Raw genomic sequence first — 21,979 nt, forward strand, 5'->3', positions numbered from 1 at the left:
AATAATGTATTATTAAATATAAATATTAATTTATATTGTAATAAAACTGAATATAAACAAACTTGCATTCCTTTTCTTTTATTTTACTGAGGATTATTTTTTATTTGAATTTAAAATATTTAGCGGTTACATATTGGCGATTTCTAGTGTTGAACATCACAAAGTCATTTATCGATAAAAGTGTTATTGATTTGCGTATGCTGTGTGACCAAGCACAGTATTTATACGTTACTGGACATTTTGGCTGCTGGCCGCATGCGGTCACACTCTTCTTGTATAGTCGCAAAAAACTTTCGTCGTGTTTTGGTCTTGTCGTTGCCGTCGTGTTGCGCGTTTCGTAGACTGCCGCTGTGTTTATTTTATTTGCGTTTACGTGCACTCACCATTACTACAAGCGTAGCGTTCGTTATTAAATCGTAATAAAATCATCATCAAAAAAGAGAAGAAAAATAAAACAGTTGCATACGCAAACGACACATTTGCGCTTTACGGGTCGCGGATAGCGAACAACGAAGTGTTTTTTTTCGAATGTTTTTGTTTGTGAATGCAAGCGAAGAAATAAATATCAAGTGAAAAAGGAAATTTGCAAAATCAAAAACAACATACACAGACCGTAGAAGACGCGGTGGGTGACAAGTGCAAAAATTTAGGGGTTGCAAAAAAATATTTTCAGCACAGGTGAGAGCGGGAATTAGTAAGAGAGCAAGAGTGTGAGAGAGCGGCCGTTGTGTGTGAGTGTGGGTTGAAAAAGGAGAATAACAACAACAAATCTTGCAAAACAACAACTCTTTGCTAGCTCCGACTCCTACTTCGTACCCTCAACACTACCCCCCTCAGCGTGTCCCGCGTGCCATGCGTGACCTCGGCACCAAAATGGCCGAGCTAAAATTCGAGGCTCCATTAGCGAAATTCGAGGAGACGGACGAATGGGGCGGCTGTGACTTCATCTCCAGTCAGAATGTGCTCAATGATACACTTAATTTGAATTTGAACGCTTCCAATCGGAATATCAAGGATGCGGCAACGAAGCAACAGCAACAACAGGAGAAGTTGCGTCTCCTCGAGGATGCTGTGCGTGATGCGCACATTAGTAAAAATGGTGTTGGAGCTGCAGCAACTGCAGCCGGCAGTGGCAACATTAGTCCCAATTGCAATACGCACAATAATCTCAATTTACTCAATGGCGATTTGGGATTAAACGATGTGGCCGCTGGTCTAACGTTGGGCGATGGATTGGAAAAGCGTAACGGCGATAATGTGGATAACTTTACGGAGACATTTGGGGGCAGCTTGGAGGATTTGGTGAATACGTTCGATGAGAAGATCACGAAATGCTTTGGCAACTACGAGGAGAACGTTGAGGAGTTGGCGCCGGTTCAAGTGCGCAGTCAGGAGGAGATTATGAATGAATGCCAGTGAGTACAGCCTTTTTATAGATACTACGTATAGTAAAAATGGAGTATTATGCTTAATATTCTTTTGGAGTGGTTCGCAAACCGGTTTGCAACATCTCATTAGTTATATAAAATGCATTGCGCGATTTCTATTTTACTTTTGGCTTGCTAACTGCGCATGTCTCAATTTCAACCCCCCTTTTGCCGCCCACCCTGGCGCCATATAACGACGTAATCCTGGTAGCGAAGGGGGAGGAGGAGGGGGTTGTTATGTTGTTGGATCGATAAAAGTGAACGGCGTTCTCAGACGCATTATTTGCATCGAGGTTTAGCTTAAAACTGAAAGCAACAGCCCACAAAAACAACCCTTGACCAGCAGCATCTAGCGGAAACAGCAGCCACCCCCCGCATTCATCACGTACGCACTACACATCGGGGGGGAAATCGCAATCAGCGCCAAGTGGCGTTTGTCAAGCAAAGCAATTCACACTCAACAGCCAATTGCATGCGTAAATCATAAAAATGAGGAGCAAGAATAGCAACAACAACAATGTGCAGTCGCAGCAGCTGTTGAAAGAGCGAGTTGACCGCTGATACAAAAAAACAACACTGGAAAGTGCATTTGCCTAGAGTAGTGTCCACTAATAGAGAGAACATAGAGTAGAGAGGGGAGTGGAGCTTTCTAGTCTAAGGAAGCGCGTAAAAGAGTGAGCAAGTTAGCTAGCTAGTTAGTGAGCAGAGCAAGTGAGCTTTCGACACTTACTTTCTCGCTCGCGCTGCTTGTACAATGCAAATTGAGCGAAACAAATTTGTTTTTGTTTTTCTCTTGTTGTTTTTTTTTATTTTTATTTTGGACAATGTTGTGTCGCCAGTCGCTGACATCAGCTAATAAATTTGATAATCGCGTGCAATGTGTGTGTACTAGTGTGTGCGCGCAAATAAACAATTATTTGGAATGCACATTTATATACACACACATATAGCTGCCGTGATAAATAATATATATTCATATTCATATTCATCACGCCAATATGAATAATAATTAGGCAAAGCAAACATTCACTTCGTCTTGAAAGTAAAATGCCGAATTTATTCCACTGCATTCATATTATTTTCTTTTAAGCATATGGCAACACTGACTCTGCTCTTTGCTTGTTTTTGCAAGCTTCCCACGCCTGTCGTCTATCTTCCTCCCTCCCACTTGGCACCCTCCCTGCACTTGGAGTGCTGTTTTAACACTCTTCTCTTCCGCTTTACGCACTGAAAAGCGCTGATGCATCTCCTCAATGTCATAACTGTAATTGTCACGTTTGTTATGCATTTGTTTCGTTTGTGTGCTTTTGTTCTTGCTTACCTGTGCATTAAATGCAGAGTGCGTCTCTTGAACCAAACACTTGTCAATATTTACGTTACCCATTAGTCAAATGCTGCCATCTCACTTGCTCTCGACGAAGGTCGCTCGACAAGTATTCTATGTATAAGAATGCGAGAGTGTCTGTGCGTGTGTGTGTGCATGGCTTCCAGCAGCCGCATTTGACGAAGGTCTGCAACTCGAAAGTACTAAAGAGGCTGCATGGAAAGGTTTTTGTCAGCTCAGACTGTGGCTTTAGATTTCGCGATTAATTTGTTTTCTGTGTTGCTTTTGAACGCAGCAAGAACACGTTTAATACGTCTGCCAACGGCAAAAATAAAACAGCAAATGCAGATTCTTTTTTTTTTTTCTTTTGGCTAAGAATACACTGAACGAATACCTGGAATGTAGAACTGAACGAAGCTTAGATCGATTCAGATGTTAGCCAATTTACATATAAAAGAAAATTGTTTTGAATTTCATTTCTCGAATATGTACTTAGAAACTATTATAAAAGAACTAAAAAAGCGAAATTATTTTTAAATCGGTCAAGATTAATAAATTGTGTATTTATGATTAGTAAGTAAATCCCTTGAGACTAGTTATAGCAAAGGGCAATTTACCGAACAAGGTTTTTTATGTTTTCGATAGCAGGAAATTAATCAAATTAAAATCTAATTATAATAATAACTTATTTATGTACTTTATGATTTTTGTTGGCCCATTTCTTAAAAGCTGCACTTGTGTCATAAATTAGTTGCTTTGATGCCAAAAATGAAATGATTGAGACTCGTTATAGCGATGGCCAACTGTGATTAGATCGATTTGTGGGCATACATATGGATGCATAAATATTAAATTTGCTCGTTTTAGCTTTTATTGCCACTTAATATTGTTTGTGTAGTGTATTGTTTGGCATCGTTGCATGCGGCGGCGACATAAAAACACAACACGAAAAACTAAAAAACAACAACAACAACAACGGTTGCCGCATTTGTGCCACTTAAAGACTGACCATATGTGCCATGCAACGTTGCGACGCGTCGCATATATGGCCAAAGCATTCAGTCAGTCAGGCAGGCAATCGGTTGCTTGTTGTGGTCCCCACTTTCCGGTTTTTTTTTTTTTGCTTCTCTCTTCTATTAACTGTCATTGACAGCCATTTGCATGAGAGACGCGTGGGACACGCGACCACAATACGTCTTCCCCCCAACCCCTTTGGTCCCGTTGCAACGCGTTGACATAACTGATTTAAGCGTTTGATTTGACCAGCTGGCCAGCCAGCAACTTTTCATTTCGATTGCTTTTCATTTTACATTTCACAATTGTTTTTTTCTTTCCTTAGCAATTTCTTCTCGCTGCAGTTGTTGATAATACATTTTGTGGCTGCCGCATGCGGCAACCGCAGCCGCAGCCGCAGCCTGTTCATAACTGTCACTTACAGCTGCAACTTGAGCTGGGCGCATGCCTTGGCAAGCGACCTAGTTTGCCGTTAAGTTCAATGTCCTGTCGCCAGATCCTGCCACCGGAATGCAGCTCAGCTCAAGTTGCCGCTAAACCCAATAACAAAACTCGTTTTCAAAGATGCGCTGACAACTTGACTTGTGCCGCAGTTATCGCGGTCTCTCTCTCTCTCTCTCTCTTCCCAAGCCGGTTGTTGTGTTTGCTTTGCTCTGCTCTGGTCACACTGCAGCCTAGGGCAGTCTGTCTGGCTGTCTGTCCGCGTACTTTGTCAGCTACAGTTCAGTGGCTAAAAGAGCTAAGACTACCAAAATTGTTGGCTGTGCTTGTGTAGTTAAGAACTTTGCCTTGACGCATTAATTTGATCAACTTTACACTTGGAAAGTGCAGTGGAGGAAACCCTTGTAAGGCTCAACTAAATTACGCAATACATTAGCCAAGTTATAATCAATTTTAAAGTCAAGCACACACAACAGAATTGAGGGGGGGTTTCAAATTTCCATTCGGTTTAATCAATTATGAAAGGCGTCGGCTCGCTGCTTTCAACTATAAATAATCAATTGAGTGACGGGATGTTGTTGCCTTGAAAATATGCAGCAAACACATATCCTGGACAGCAGCAATAATCAAATTGTATGTGCTATAAATATAGACTGGGGGTAGTTTCGCAACTAATGACATCCCCCCGGGTCGTATGAGTCATGCCTGAGGCCGCACAACATGGCGTATGCGTGTTAGCGAGTGAGCATAAGAGAAAGAAAGAGAGAGAGAGTATAAAGGAAACAATGTGACACATGTGAATGCATAAGGTTGACAGGCCTCCTCCGGTTCCACTTGGTTCCCGAGGCTTAATTGTCATTGGGGTTGACTGGTCTTGGGTCTTGGGGGTTGCTTGAAAGTCATTTCCTGCAGCGAACTGCAAAAGGACATTAACCTTTCGCCAGCTAATTGAATGCGAGGCCCAAACATAAGGCACTGTCATAGCTACAGCCACAGCTTCAACTTCAACTTCAACTTCAGCTTGAGCTTGAGATACAAATGACTAATATGTATCTGAGGAAGACAGAGCACACCCAAAAACGACTGCGAATCGACTGTGAATTGGACAAGTTGACTGCCGCAGGCTATTACATCATCAGCAACACAAAACAACACAACACAAACAACGACAACAGTAAACAACATTTTGAGTATTTGAGTGAGAAGTAGAGAAACATACACACACAGAAACATACACACATAAACACAGTCAAGGACAACGCCAAGCCGGCGGCAACAAAACGGAGCCAAAACCGTTGAGTTTGTTTTATATTTTTGTTATACCCGGCAATTCGAGTTGTTAGTCCGGCATGAATATGGAATGCGGAATATTTCACAAAGTATCAATTGTATACAATGACGGGTAGCGTCAAGTCGAGCATGCTGCGCTTCGTTTTTTCCTTTCGAATATGAATAAAAATTGAATAAGAAATTGAAAAGGGGTTTGAGACGAAATTGAATTGGCACGCGTCGCTCTGCTTCTGCTTCTTCAATCATGTGGCACGCCCCAGGTTTTCACACCATCAATCGAGTCCTTGAAATGACAATCGAGGTCAATCGTCATCAGCTGCTTTTTCACTCAACACTTTTCGCTGCACTCGATTCAACGTCGATGATGATGATGATGATGATGATGTGATGATTCTCAACATGTCGAGAGACTGGAAAATTGCTGCAGGAAAAACAAAGCAATTGACAGAGGTAATTGCATTAAAATCAAATTCGATTATCATGCAATTTATTATATGGCAGAGCAAAAAATAATAACAATAAAATGCCATTAGAGGAGAGACAATGCTGTTTTAATAAACGTCAATTGCATACATAACATATAATAGGGAAGTCAAGGATAAGTTGGATGAAAAGCAATTTCAGTTGCTGCGGAAGCAATTGGGATTACACGATGAACATTAGGGACATGATATTATGAATAAATCAATCAATCAATCAATAGTACAATAATAAAAGTTACCAGCAATAAAAGCACAACAGTGCGGTATTATCATTTAAATATAGCAAATTAATAATACAAAATACTGAAGTATGCCGAAATGTATGTTTGGTATCTTATTTCTGTAAAAAAAAAGTTAGACACTAGTACTTTAACTAGCACAATAATAAAAGTAACTAGCAATAAAAGCACAACTGTGTGTTATTATCAGTTAATTGTACCAAATAAATATACCAAATAATACTGAATTATACCGAAGCGTATATGTATTTGGTATTTTATTTCTTTAAAATATTAATATCAGTTAAATATATCGAATTAATGTATATTAAAATATACTGAAATATACCGAAATGTAAATTTGGTATTTTATTCTTGAAAAAAATACAATAATAAAAGTAACAAGCAATAAAAGCACAACTGTGTCGTATTATCAGTTAATTATACCAAATGGATATTCCAAATAATACTAAATTATACCGAAGCGTATATTAGGTATATTATTTCTTTTAATTATTATTATTGTGTGTTAAATATACCAAATCAATGTATTGTATGAGTAATAATACTGAAATATACCGAAATATAAATATGGTATTTTATTTCTTTAAAGAAAGAAAGTTAGGAATGAAAATTTCTACATTAACTAGCTATTGATTAGCAATCAAAAGAACTAATACTTTAAATAAATGTAAATTGTATGCCAAAACTGAGAAAGACAGATAAACAAGAAGTTTTGCAATTTCATAGAGTAGCACAGTAATTCAGGAATTTATCTACTACTCTTGCATAATACATACTACTACTACTACTCAGACAACAAAAGTGAAGTTGGGAACGCAGTAAATTTGCAATTCATTAGCAATTAAAGTGTAGATGGATGACGCGACAAGAGTTGTCTGGAAGTTTAAAGAGGGAAATGAGTGAGATCAATGACGAGGTTGCATAATAAATTAGCTAATGCAATCGAAAGCAAAGCGAAGCAGTTGCAGCAAAAGGGAAATTGTAACTGGAGAGAAAAAAAAGCATAAATAAAAAGAAAGTTTGACAATTGAAAAGCGACAAGTTGCAAATGGGTTTCAAATAAATGCAAGAAACTTTGCTTCAAGTATGTTGTGAGAGTGTCTTAAAGTGTGTGCGAAGGGCGTGTGTGTGTGTGTGTGTGCGTGTGTGTGTGTAGATTGTGTGCTTTGGCTTGCTTTGCTTTTGGCACTTAATGATCATTAGCTGTGTATTTTGCAGATACGTTACATTGATTGCCTTTTCGTCTAGTTGTTGGTTTTGGTGTGTTCGACTGTGTGTGTGTGTGTGTGTGTTTTTGGGCCGTTTTGGCCGCTTATTTATGGGCCACATAACTGCCAACAAAACGCAATTCGTTGGCGTTGTTAACGCTGTCATGGAAGCCATACACACACACACCGCTATCTTGCTTGCCCTCTGCTGACTTCGCTTCTTTGGCGCGCAAAGAAAATAATTAACGCATCAAATGAGGCCAACTGAAGCCACACACTTTTCTAGGCGAAATTTGATAAAAATAATATAGTTTTACATACACAACAACCAACAAAAAAAGCAAAAAAAAGGGAACAACTTTTAATCAACCTTGAATGTCACCCCCTGAGGGACTTTAGCAAACACACACACACACACACACACACACGCACACACAAATTGTCAACTGTGTCCCCATTTTGTTTTGTATCTATCAGATGCGTATCTGATGTAGCTGATGTGTGTATCTTTAGGCGACTGCAGCAGCATTGTGTATCTGAAAATTTGTTGGTTTGCCAACGCAAAGTGTGAACAACTAAATTTAGAATGCTTTTGAAGTGTGTTTGCCACCGCAGCATTTTGTGTTTTAGTTGAGTTTTATTTTTTTTTCTAGTTTCGGTTTTGGTTTCGGTTTCGGCTTAAGTTACACTCTTCATGATGTACCTAAAGCCTCAGATGCTTTGTTTTGTTTTGGTTTCGGCTTTTTTTTTTTCGTATATTTGCGTGTGAGCGTTTGTGTGTATAATCATCATCTTTGCGCCCAGCAAAAATACATAAAAAACAACAAGAAAACTTTCACACTCGCACAATGCACAATAAAATGAAATGAAGTCTTTCCTGCTCTCTTGGCTACTCTTCTTTAAGGGGGCCAAGCACAACACTCTATGTCATCGCTTATACCTAAATTTATAAATAACATTTCAAAGACGTTTTTCAATCGTTGAGTTTTTAGGAATTCATAATTTGTGGAATTATCGAGTATATATTTAAATAATTTCAACAGTTTTCACACTTTTCACTCAACTAAAGGGCATCCAGAGTTTCATATCGTGTTTTTTTTTAAACATGTGAATGTTGGCGCTGCGCTTGAGTGAAAAGAGTCGTGTGAACGAACCGCAGCCAAAGCCAAAGCCAATCCTCAAGCGTTTGCGCAAACCACAAAGAAACACAGTCATAGAGAGCGAGAGAGAGAGATGGAGAGAGAGAGGGAGAGAGAAAACAAAACATAAGCTGCAAACAAAGTGTTGCACATCGCAAGAGACTCGTGCATAATCGGGTGAATCAATAAAACTGGAATGTTGATTGCCAATTAATGATCAAACTCGAAATTAGCTTGAACATTTAATTATGATTTGTAATCAAATTGAAGAGGAAACATTTTGAGAGTGATAAGGCAAAACAAAGCAGTTGATAAAGTAAACAAGAGAGTGAAGATTGAGAGACAAATAAAAGCAGGAAGTATAAGACAGAGCAATGAAATAATTTTTAAATTTCATCTTCAATATATTTGTATTAAACACTTTTATACATTTTGAAAATCATTTCAATTTTAAATATATTTTATTTTGAAGTTGGAGAAAGACAGATCAATAAAGTATATTTTATATGTACATTTAAAATTTGAACTAAATTTTATGTACATTTTATTTAACTAGTGAAGAAAGAAGACTAGAAATATGTTTTATAAATGTTGAATTTAATTTTAATTTAAAATAAATTTAATTTGTAAGGTTAGAGACAGACAGAGCAATAAAATATTTTTTATACATTTTAAATTTGATTTTAAATAAATTTTATTTCACTAGAGAAATAAATTTTATAAATTTGGAATTTAATTTTAAAATATTTTTGAGAAAGATAGACCAATAAAATATATTTATACTTTTTAGTTTTTTAATACAATTTTTTATTATAGAAGGGAAAATACTATAAATATATATATATTTTGTTGCTGTTTTAGCAATTTGAATATACAACTAATCACATTATTATTAATGGTAATTTCCTAATGACAAATTTGTTACCCCAGAAAGAGAGATTAAGCGAATGCAGATATAAATGGAATCAGCTTTTGTTGTTCTTATTTTCCATAAATTTGTTGGTCTAGCTTTTGTAATATTTTCCGTTCTGAAAAGAGCAATTCGCTGATAGGGAGAAATGTAAAGGCTGAGTCTATAGATTACAGCAATCTCAATTTGCTTTACAGTCGTTGCCAGCAAATGCGTCTAACTTTTGTGCTATCTCTGAAGCCCTTTTTTCCCAAGCGCAGATTAAATGCTGAAGCTACAGTGCCTACAATAAGTTAGTTGCCAGACTGCAGCATCTTTAGAAAGTTGTTTACGACACAAAGAAATAATCACAACAATAATAATATTAATAATGTTAAGGGGAAAAAACGGAAATTCAAAGTCCAAAAATACTACAAAATGAAAAAAGTAATAATAGAAAGAAAGGTAAAATAAGAAAGAAAAAAAAAATAATGTGAAAAAAGTAAAACCCAATTAAAATATAAAATAAAATTCAAAAACGCCGCGTGGGCGAAATGAAGTAAAGTCAAGTGAATAGCGAATGAGTGTGAGTGTGAGTGAGTGTATTCATAATGATGATGAGCAAAACGTAATGAAGATCAACTGAAAATATGTCATGTCGTTTGGTCAGCGACTGTCTGAAATGACTGATTCATCAGTTGAACACACACAAATTGATTGCGTTATCTAAGTACCGCAATTAAAATTCATTAAAATATTTATACGCGTATGGAGAGAGAGAGAGAGAGAGAGAGGGGAGTGAAGAAATTGTGGAATGTAGGAATAGGAATCGAGTTTTAGGAATGAGTTGGGGGAATGAGCTCATTTCGTGGGCGTTGCTCGGAAATTGAAATTGAGCCGCTAATTGTCCGATCTCGACGTCAGACGACAGATGCGCCATGCATATCATCAACACAGAGAAAGAAAGAGGAAGGCAGCGAGAGGACGAGAGAGCGAGAGAGAGAGTGATAGACATATCGGTCAGGGTTAGAAGCCAGAAGAAGATAACGACGGATCGATCATCAAACAGAGGCTGGCGCTATCATGTCGTAAGAGTTCAGGGTTCAATCAGCATCACATTGCGTTGATTTCACGCTTATGATAAGTGTGTTCCCATCTTCCATCTCGTCTCTCTCTCTCTCTCTCTCTTTCTACACTCCAATAATTAAGAATTATTGTGCTGCCAGGCGAAATCTCTTAATTGCTTCGCTCGATGATGGAAATTTCAATCCAATGTGGAAGAAAAACGAAACTCTGCCTCGATGTGGAATTTGTATTCTCGCGTTCTTAGTTCAGTGTTTTAGTTCTATTTCGAATCATTAAAGTGGACCAGCTCGATTAATGATATCATGCTTGACACATTGCTCATTCCCCATAATTTTATATGCTATTAAAAGAGTTTTATATTTATTTCGCGCTGTCAAACTTAAATTGTTTTCCAAGAACCAGAAATATTCGAGAAACAAGATAATGATGCTCAGGAATATTAAATACTAGAGCTTGTAATTAAGTGCAGCATAAAAAAAAGTTATAAAGTGGAAGTTAGTAAAAAAAAAAATACTTCAGCTTCTAAGATTTAGAAGATATATATTTTTAAATCAAGATTTGATCAACTTAATAACAAAAATTTGTTTCAGAATAAACAAAATTTGACTTTTTTATAGCAGAATTGATATTTATTTTTTACATATGTAAATGTAATAACAAAAATTGCTTAGTAAAAAAGATATTTCAGATTACAAAATTAAAATGGAAATTTATAGAGCACAATTTTAAATATTTATGTGAATTTTGTAAATTGAATAACAAAGATTTCTTAGTAAAAAAAAAAAGAAAATGGAAATTTTAAAAGAAAGATTTTATAATTTTTTTTGTTTAATTTGTAAATTTAAGAACAAAGATTTCTTAGTAAAAAATATATTTCATATTAATCGATTTTTATTGGTGTATTTTGTAAATTGATGTCTTAGTATAAATTGTCTTAGTAAAAAATTTATTATTCAGTTGAAAGAAGTTCGAAAAAGTAGATGATCATTTTGAGATGAAAAATATATATTTTTTAAAGTACCTTTTATAACTATAATATTAAGTGATCATCTGCTTGCAAGTTTTCCAAGATCGAAATCTTAGAAATATGATTTACAGAGTATTCGGTGGTCGTTGCAGTGTCAAGTGTTTTGAGCATTTAATCAGCTAATTACACGAGTTTGTTTCATTGAAAATAATTCATTCGATTTGTGGTCTGCGATTGAACGCGTCGCATTGCGTCGCCCACTGATCGTGTCGCTCCAAAAATGTAGCCCACAAACTAAATACAAAGACTATAGTCTATGCTATACTATATATAATCCATATGTATTTACTTGCGACGATGGCAGATATATTCTTGTGTATATGCAGCTTTAAAGACCTACATAACAAGATTTATATGGCGGCCTCGACACATCCACATTTACATTCACATTAACAGCAGCCCATGCACCATTTATGTACGTGTGCATATACAAAAATATAGCTAAACATACATATATAGATGCTGTTGTGTGTAGGTGCGAGTGTGTGTGTGTGTGTGTGTGTGTGTGAATGTGGAGATATTTATTTACCTGACGCATTTTCCGAGTGTCGCAAACGATTTGCGCGCTTCGCTTGTTTCGCACATTTTTCATCTTTGGCCTTTACTTGTTGTTGCTCTTTTGCATACCCTGTAATTGTATTGGACGGGTAGTATAATTTTTCAATGCAATTGCAAAGTTTTTATGTCAATTGCATCTTTATAAATTCGAAAACTTTAAATATTGCCATATTTAAAACTTGTTGGTGTACAGGGTATAACTAAGTCCATCATTTATAGTCTGCCTGCTGTTGTCTTTTTCAAAAATTTGATTTATTTATTTTGGTTTTGTTTGTGTAAACAATTTAGAGGGTATTATTAATTGGTAACGTTATGTTTATACCCAATCATTCAGATATATATACACATATATATTTCTTCTTGTTCATGAGCTAATCGTGTATACTTAGATTTGCTTTCGATTTGATAGATTTGCCAGAATGAATTACTACACTATTCTATGACAGATCTCAATTTAGTTTTAATCTCACAACAATTTGTTTCACAATTCGAAAGAAGCGCATTTAATATTTTCCATTTTACACTATTTTTGTGTTGCCAACAAAAAATGAATGGCAACAAATTGAAAAGCAAAGTAAAAACATAATTCATTTCCAGTCAAATGAAAACAGCAGACGGCCAAAAGAAAAGAGGAAAAAATGAAAGCAAAAACATTAAAATGATATATAAGGAAATACCATAAATTCCTTACACGAACGTCATGAATATCGACAGAAATTGGCACAAGAATAAAGAAAGATCTCGTGTTCAATCTGTCGTTCCGCTGAACTGACAGTCAGAGTAGCGATATTCGATTGTATCTCATTCTAACATATATGGCACAATTTTAGCATTTCCTTTACACTTTGGACTCTCAGTTCCTTCTACATTTTGTCATTGAGCATTTCCGGTGTTCCTAGAAAACTATTTACGATTCCCGATTAGGCAACTCATTAGTGGCTGCATTTGTATTTTTCATAATTATTCATAAAAATTGTCACCGGGCTTTTGCAAATAGTTTCTGCTCTTTTTGGGAATCAGCACAGCGATTAATTTCCGTTACGAAATTTATTTAATATTCCAACTAATTACTCGTTATTATATGAATAGAATTCAGAGTATGGCAGGTACTTTATGTTGTTTATTATTACTCGTTAGAATTGTATTTCAATTTCGTTTATATTGAATTGTAAACTATTTACTCGTTAGTTTACGAATGGTATTCGGAGTATAATAAATGCATGTTTACGTTAAGTATACGTTACTCGTTAGAATGTAAGTAAGTACTCGTCGTAGATATGTGTTTTGTTCATCTCTAATTTAGAAAGAGTTAGAGTAAAACATTACAGCAGTGGAAATTACTAAATTAGTCAGATATAAAAGTATTTTTTATATGTTAAGTATACGTTACTCGTTAGAATGTAAGTAAGTACTCGTCGTAGATATGCGTTTTGTTCGTCTCTAATTTGGAAAGAGGAAATACTCGTTGCGTTGTGAAGCGTAACAACTTGAAGCTGTCTTTTGTTGTTCATTATTTAAGCAAGATTTAGAGCAAAACATTACAGCACCAGCAGATTCCTATAATTCTTACACTCGTTACTCGTTGCGAAAAGAATGCTCGTTGCATTTGCTTTGAGCGAGATTCAGAGCGCAGCGCGCGATTCGTTTTGCTCAAGGCAATTGAGAGTGTGCTGTTAAAGCGCTCAAGTGCAAAATGCTCATCATCGCGATGATGAACAACAGCATCGTTCACATCATCAACGGCTAATCAACGAGAGCAGCAGCAACACTAACAACAACACCAACAAGGGCATCATTCAATTGCTCAAATGTAGAGCATGAATAATTATGGGAAAAACAACAACAAACAGCTGTGAACTGACAGTAAGACAAAACCAAAACGTCTGCAAATGCTGCTGTAGCAATTAAATGATTGGCATTGATCGTGAAATTTGATAGCAATTGTGTGCCACAGAAATTTACATACATCTCGCTCGCGTAGTTTGCCCCCAGACAAACTGTCTGACAAACTTTGCTCTGCATTGCTCTGTGAAATCGGGCAAGATGCCAATTGCAACTTGAGCTACACTCAGCACTCAACACAGGAGAAGTGAAGAGAAGCAAAGATAATAATTTGACATTTGGCGGCTGCTGTTGCTCCTCCAATCTTAATCTTAATTGCATCTCATTTGCATTTCGCCTCGTGCTGTGGCAAGCTAATGAGGCATTTTATCTGCCAAGCAGCACCGCCCATTTCCTATCAATCCAAACACAACTCCTTACGAAGCACTGCAGCTACTTATTCGTAGTACAACTCAGCAACTATGGCACTTACTCTACTATATACGTATGTTCAGTGTGTGCTATATAGTAAGTGTATAACTAGTCATCATCTGACAGGCAGTCGGTACTTGGTACTTGGCAGTTTATTGTGCCAGTTTTGTGCTGTGCTTTTCGTCGACTGCGTTGCGCCACACAAAAATCGCATAACGAGTGCACTTTGCATACCCTGTAATTCCTATGTGGAGTGAGTGCTTGAAGTACATTTAGTAATTATAGTAATTTTATTTGAAGTTCTGCTTGTACTCATTTTTGGGTTTTTAAGTGAAACACTTTTAGAAAAATAACTATTAAAATTAATTTTTAAAAAAATGTTCAGTTAGTCTCTATTTGATATTTTTACTTCAACATATGTATATCATTCATGTATATGATTCATGAAAAGTTTACTTAGCAATACTTTCAAACATTTATTTTGAATATTAGTAACATTATTAACTATGAATGACGTATATATAAATACATATAATATATGTAAAATAATATAAATAGTGAAGAGAAGAAAAACCTTAAAATGAAATGAAATGAATATGAAAGAATATAAATATATATCTAATATAATAAAAATAATATTAATTCAAATTCTAATCTTTAAACAATACAAAATACTTGATAAAACTATAAATTTGAATACAATTTTACATAAAGAAAATAAAATAAAATGTTTTACAAATGAATATGAAAGAACATAAATTAAATTATTAATTCCAATACTAATCTTTAAATAATACTAAAAAGTTGATAGAAGTGTAAAGTGAAAGAAAATGTTTTACATTGAATATAAAATATAGATCTGAATATTATTAAGTAGTGTATGGGTTAATCGATATAAAAGGTTTTGAATTCTTAACCCTTTGCTTGCACAGTATCTAAAAGTCGTGTATGCCCGCATTTTTGTGCGCACTCTTACTCGTTGCATATTGCCTTTTGCGTTTTGTTGTTGTTGCTCTTGAAGAGGGCGGAACTTGTACCATTTGCTGATCCATTTGCTGTATATATCCAAGAAAACATTCTTTGTGCATTCGTCCATCAACAACAAAATTCTGTGTAAATTTTCTCGAATTGCTGGCGCTTATGGCGTATACTTATTTATTTGCTTTACTAGGCTGACTGTGCCACAAATCGATGCAGCTAATGCGTCTTTGTGCCGCAAATTTGCGCATTTTTTTATTTTTTTATTTTTTGCAAAATCACTTTAGAGATATAGACACAGACTTGGCAGGCGAAGTAGTCAACATTTTATTATTATGTTTATTGTGTGCATAAATACTGATTCAACATTCTTGCTGTAATTACTAGACTTTGATAGTATTTAAAGTGGTAAAGAAATTAGTAAAACGAAATTCTATTTTGCTATTCAATATGGGTAAACATGTAGAAATTTCTAAATAAGATTCAAGAATGTTGATTTCAAATCAGTTTCTTAAAATCGCAACAAGTAAGAAAGCTACAGTCGAGTGTACTCGACTGTTAGATACCCGCCAAATACCGTAAAAATACTTCAATATACTGAGTCCCATATTTGGTATATTGCTAGAGCACTATATTCAAAGCATACCATAGATGCACAAATATACCATATTACCAGCCAAAGCAACGAAGATCCGTAATAAGTTGGCGGCTTTTGCCCATGCAAAAGTATTTTTATACCCGCTACCCATAGGGTAGAAGGGTATTATAACTTTGTGCCGGCAGGAAATGTATGTAACAGCTAGAAGGAGGCATCTCCGACCCTATAAAGTATATATATTCTTGATCAGCGTCAACAGCCGAGACGACATAGCCATGTCCGTCTGTCCGTCTGTGTGTCTGTCCGTCTGTCCGTCTGTCCGTCCGTCCGTATGAACACCTAGATCTCAGAGACTATAAGAGATAGAGCTATAATTTTTTTTCGACAGCATTTGTTATGTTTGCACGCAGATCAAGTTTGTTTCAAATTTTTGCCACGCCCACTTCCGCCCCCGCAAATCAAAAAAATCGAAGCGTAATTTTAAAGCTAGAGTTGCGAATTTTGGTATATAGTATAATTACTACAGTATTTATGATTCCTGAAAATTTGGTTACGATCAGATAAAAATTGTGGAAGTTGTTAAAGAAATACTTTTGTATGGTCAAAAACGCCTACTTACTAGGGGTCTTAGTTGCTTTGGCCGACAATCTGGTACATTGTGCCGTCTATGGTATATTTTGAATGGTGTGCTGTATCAATATACCAAACATACCATTTGGTATATTTTTAGTATTTTTTCAGTATTTTCGGTATATTTTGAAAATAATACCGCAATATTTTGCCCCTATTAAAAATGGGTAGCGGGTATCTCACAGTCGAGCACACTCGACTGTAACTTTCTTACTTGTTTAAATAGCTTTTAAAATTTTTTACCTACTCGCAAGCAAATCTTCAGAAATCATAAATACTATAGTTATTATGATAGAAAATTAAGAAATTAAAGTACAATTATATGAAAAAATAGGAAAAACTTATTGAGTTAATTCTTTTTAATTTTAGATCAATTTATATATATAGTGGAAAATTACAGGCCAATGTAATGTAAATAAATCTATGAAATTAAAATAAAATGGGATGCAGGGACAAAAAAAAAAATATATATATATTTGAGTACCTGCTTTTCAATTTTCGACCACCTTAACATATTAAAATGTTATGATTGTATTTTCCATAAGTCTACCTTTAAAATTACGTTTGTTATGGCCGTTGCAGAAATTTGAAACAAACTTGATCTGCGTATCAGATTATATCTTTAACCCGTATAGTCTCTGAGATCTAGGTTGGTACGGACGTAAAGACAAACATGGCTATATCATCTCGGCTGTTGACGCTGATCAAGAATATATATTCTTTATAGAGTCGGAGATGCTTCTTTCTGCCTGTTGCATACATATGCACATTTCCTGCAGACATCAAGTTATAATCCCCTTCTACCCTATAAGTAGCGGGTATAGAAATGTTAATTTGAAATTCAAAACTTGCATAGAATTCAACGATGAAATGTAGTTAAAGTATAATTAATTTTATAGATCAAATCAATTCTAAATTGTGTTAAATCTGATTGCCTTTTTCAGAATGTGGTGGACCATCACTGGCAATTTTGGCAACATTCTGCCCATCGACTGGTCCAAGTCGTACACACGCCAGATGCACATGCCGACCCTAAATCTGGGTCAGAATCGAACAAAGCAACAGCAGCAGCAACAGCAGCAACGCAACCAACAGCAACAGCAACAGAATCCACAACAGCAACTGGATGCACAGACACCGGGCGATGAGTTCAATGACTTGACCAGCGAGGATGAGGCGGTGGCCAATGATTTGGATATGCACGCCTTGATATTGAATGGCCTCAGCGGTGATGTCGACGAGCCCATCAAATCGGTCGAGGAGGTCATCAAGGAGATCGATGACATTATGGATGAGGCCGAAAGTCCGCTCGATGAGCCCGAGAACTGTGACTCCGAGGTGATTGAAAAGGCGCGCGAAGTGCTCGGTGCTCCCCTCTATGCAGAAAGTGAGTTTTCGAGAGTCCCTCAACATTGTAATTCAACAACTAATTGAGAATCTTTTTCTTTTTTTTGTGCCCTGTAGAGCTACAATATTTGAGCAGCACACAGCTGAATGAGCTGTACATGGAGATGGAGATGCTCATCCAGGAGCTGAGCGAGACACTGATCAATGAGCTGGCGCTGCGCGATGAGCTCGAATTTGAGAAGGAGCTGAAGAACTCGTTCATCTCGCTGCTGCTTGCGGTGCAAAACAAACGTCGGCAATATCATGTCGAGAAGAAGCGTGGCAAGTTCCAAGGTAAACAAAATCAGCAACCACCGGTTAACATTCAAAATTGTTGAGAGTAATGTTTACACATTATATTTTTGCAGGTCCAGAACCCAAATACTTGACCACTGTCATACCGTATCATCTGGAGAATGGCACACCCAACAATCAGTCCCTGCAGGTGCTGATCAAAAGTAAGTGGACACGAGTTGCGAGTTGCAAGTTGCAAGTTGTCAAGAGCGGAAGAGCTGAGCTGAGTAGACGACTGCAAGCTGAGCAGAATAAATAGAGTTGACAGCAGGAGAGCTTTAATCCAACTTTAATCAAAAATATGCCAAGAGTGAAGTGACAGATTAAACAGAAATAGACGACGAGAAGTAGAACTCTTCACTTCAATTCAGAGTATTGTAGTCGTAACTTTCAGAGAGATGCACTTGTCAGCAAACTAAACTAAACTTGGCTACTTCCCTCTTGAACGTTTCTTGTGATGATTTCTAATTAACACTTAAAACCATCTTCTGTTGCAGTACTCAAGGCCATTAATGAAGACAGTCCGACGGTGCCGACGCTGCTAACAGATTACATACTGAAAGTGCTGTGCCCCACATAAACAAATGTCAAGCTGCAATAATAAACAACACTACAACAACAACAACAAGAAGGAAGATGAAATAGAAGATGAAACAGCAAGCAACAATAAAAATACGCTGTATCTCTCTGTCTGTGTTTATACGAGTATATACTTTATAAAATTAGTTATATTACCTACAATATATATATATATACATATATGTACTACAAGCAAAGCACCCTATAAGCAGCAGCAGCAGCAGCTAACCAGCACCCTGTAAGCCTCCATCTAAAACTTACCCCCAACTCAAGCCATAGCCACAATTAAGTCAGCGATTATAATGCTAACACACTGCTTGGAACCAGACAGATAATTGCAGTACTCAACAAATGAAAAACGAGCAGCATAGATAGAGATAGAGAGACAACAAAACCGAAGAAGCAGATGGATAAGTAGACAAAAGAGAAAGAGATGGAGATGGAGATAGAGACGGAGATAGTATTGCACGTAATACTCAATCTATTGAAATTCTTAACTTACCAATTACCAACATTATATATAGATGTATACACCCATCCCGCTTCAACATTGAAATGATCATGATCATGATGATATATGTGTGTGTAATAAGTAGAGTGTAATGCCATATACATATAGAGAATTGATGCACTTCTTTCGCAATTTCCTCGACTTCTCTCGACTTGCCCCTCAGTGTAATTGTTTGTGTTTGTCGCTGCTTTCCGACTGCAAACCCAATTGATTTGTGGTGGCCAGTTGGCTAAATTATATAGTAAACATAAGTGTGCAGAGCATCCAATATATCTGCTATATAACTAAATAATACAAACACACATGTAATCGTAAATTGTGTATGTAACGAAAGCAAAAGGGAGATCAAAAAGAGATATAATTTAAGCGCCAGTTTATATACCTGTATGTTGTACGTACCACAAACACACATATAAATATCTGTATATGTATCTATATAGACTATATAGTATATATAGCATATATATAGAAATATGTGTGTATATAATTGTAATTCGCTTTTTGGCTCTTGCTTCAAGATGTGCTCCCAACGAGTTTGCATTTTGCTATCATCATCTCAACTGAACGTCAGGTTTATTATATTGTATTCTATATTATTACTATGATTACGATTACGATTACGATTATGATTATGCTATCACTATTATTATTATTATTATGATTATTATTGTATGTATATTGAATGCATTCGAATCTATGTGTAAATTAATTGTTTTCCATTTGTTGCAATTCTACTTCGATTTCGTTCTTTTTACGCGCTCCATTTCTGCAATAAGATTTACATTACTATTATTATGATTATTATAAATATTATCGAATATTATTATTATTGTGTAATACGAATATTCATATTCATTAATGAAATTGATCATGTTTTTAGCTCGACAGCGTGGCGAGTTGTGTGCGTGGCCATAAAATGCTTTTTGTTTTGTTTAAAACTAATTTTTGATTTAAAATGTAATTTTAATTTGCATGCAAAACGCTGTGTTATTTACTTTTACCAAACATGCATAAATACAAAATACAATTACAAATACGAATTCAATTTAAATGTATACATATAACTACAACTACATCTACTTTATAAAATACATACAAAATATATAAATATAAAAAAAAAAATACAAAAAAAATCGAACAAAATCACAAACAAAATAGTTTAAATTTCAGTCAGGCGCACAGTGCTTTTACTAATTATTTTACTTATTGATTTTTTTTAACTGCATTAAATAGCAAAACAATTAACCGTTATATCGGACAGTCCAACAAAATGAACAACATTTATATCATGTTTCACATTTCACCTACATCAAAACAAAATATATGAAAAGCAAACAAATCAATGAAAATTTGTTAACTTCGGTGAACCGAAGCTTGCAAGCAAAATATTTTTCCAAAAACATTTCGGAAATCTTGAGTACACACCACATTTAATGCAAATCTTAGGTACCTTTCAAAAACAAAACAAAATATGAATTCATACCTAAAATTAACTAAATCTCTACCAAAAAAGACACATACAAAAACAACTTAAAAAAAATGCATAAATGTTTACGATTCATATAAGTATTTATATATACAGATATATCTGATATATGATCGCGCTTTATAATAAAATATAAAAACAAAAACATAATATTTACTAAAATGCGAATTCAAATTCATAGCAAAAGAAAATACAACATTTTTTAGGTCCTCAAGAAGGCAACCAATAAATTGCTATATAATAAAACGAAAACAAAAGGAAAAACCAACACGTAATTCAAGTGTATTTGTACATTTATTCGAAGAGTCCATGTTAATGTCGAAAACGTAGGCGAGCAAAGTATGGAAATTATATTTATTTGATAAATTAGTAAAGAACAAAAACACAAATAAGATGCATTATATATATAAATAAATGTATATGTATACATGCAATGCAATGCTCTATATACAAAAAGGGAAAACTTTTAAATTGCTTAAATAAAAACAAAAATACAAAAGCCAATCTTGTCGTTTTTCAAATTGAAATATGGTTTCCGATATCCTAGCGCAACATTCTTATCGATAACACGCTGAGTTAGTGTTGTTCTATGTGCGTCAGATGTTCAACGAATATCTTGATAAACTATTGTACACGCATGGAATTTCTTCAATGGAGGTAAGCCGAAATAATGAAAAAAATAATCTTTGCTTTGCTTGTTATATAGTAAACTGTATAGAACAAATATTCAAATTGGGAAACAGTGTGTACACAACTTTACGACTTCGATAGAAACTGTTACGGATGGCTCCAATTGGCTCCACAGTGTGGCCATTTAACGTATATTGCAGTTTTTGACATCAATATACCACACAATAAAATGCAAATTTATGGTATATTTTGATATTTACTACTTTCAATGGCGCCCTTGCTCATATGCAAGTAAATAACAGAAATCATTTAATAATTTTCGTATTTTTAAAAAAATGACATTTGTTATATGTAAATAATGAAAATTTATAATGTTTATTAAATAATTACATAAATTTCGCATATCATCAATCTTTATTTTTATAATTGGAAATCCATTCGAAAAGTAGCGCCTTTTGACACGCCTTTTTCACATATTGCCTCATCACTAATCGAATAGGACCAGCC

The 21,979-nt window shown here is 35.4% G+C and overlaps 1 protein-coding gene across 1 annotated transcript; it reads left to right on the top strand.

The window, feature by feature from the left end:
* Positions 1 to 293: 293 nt before the first annotated feature.
* On the top strand, positions 294 to 21,797 carry LOC133849278 (fasciculation and elongation protein zeta-2). The gene is made up of 5 exons (XM_062285229.1): positions 294 to 1,415; positions 17,531 to 17,973; positions 18,051 to 18,266; positions 18,341 to 18,430; positions 18,764 to 21,797. Exons 1-5 carry the CDS (start codon positions 853 to 855, stop codon positions 18,844 to 18,846), a joined length of 1,395 nt encoding a protein of 464 aa, XP_062141213.1. The 5' UTR covers positions 294 to 852; the 3' UTR covers positions 18,847 to 21,797.
* Positions 21,798 to 21,979: the final 182 nt, after the last annotated feature.

Source organism: Drosophila sulfurigaster, chromosome X (genome assembly GCF_023558435.1).
Source record: "Drosophila sulfurigaster albostrigata strain 15112-1811.04 chromosome X, ASM2355843v2, whole genome shotgun sequence".
In the NCBI taxonomy this organism is placed as follows: domain Eukaryota; kingdom Metazoa; phylum Arthropoda; class Insecta; order Diptera; family Drosophilidae; genus Drosophila; species Drosophila sulfurigaster.

What these genes read in the sequence shown, in the direction of transcription:
- LOC133849278 (XM_062285229.1), top strand. Translation starts at nt 853, where the DNA reads ATGCGTGACCTCGGCACCAAAATGGCCGAGCTAAAATTCGAGGCTCCA. An exon ending in TGCTCCCCTCTATGCAGAAA is followed by an intron (nt 17,974 to 18,050) that starts GTGAGTTTTCGA and finishes TGTGCCCTGTAG; the next exon opens with AGCTACAATATTTGAGCAGC. An exon ending in GAAGCGTGGCAAGTTCCAAG is followed by an intron (nt 18,267 to 18,340) that starts GTAAACAAAATC and finishes ATATTTTTGCAG; the next exon opens with GTCCAGAACCCAAATACTTG.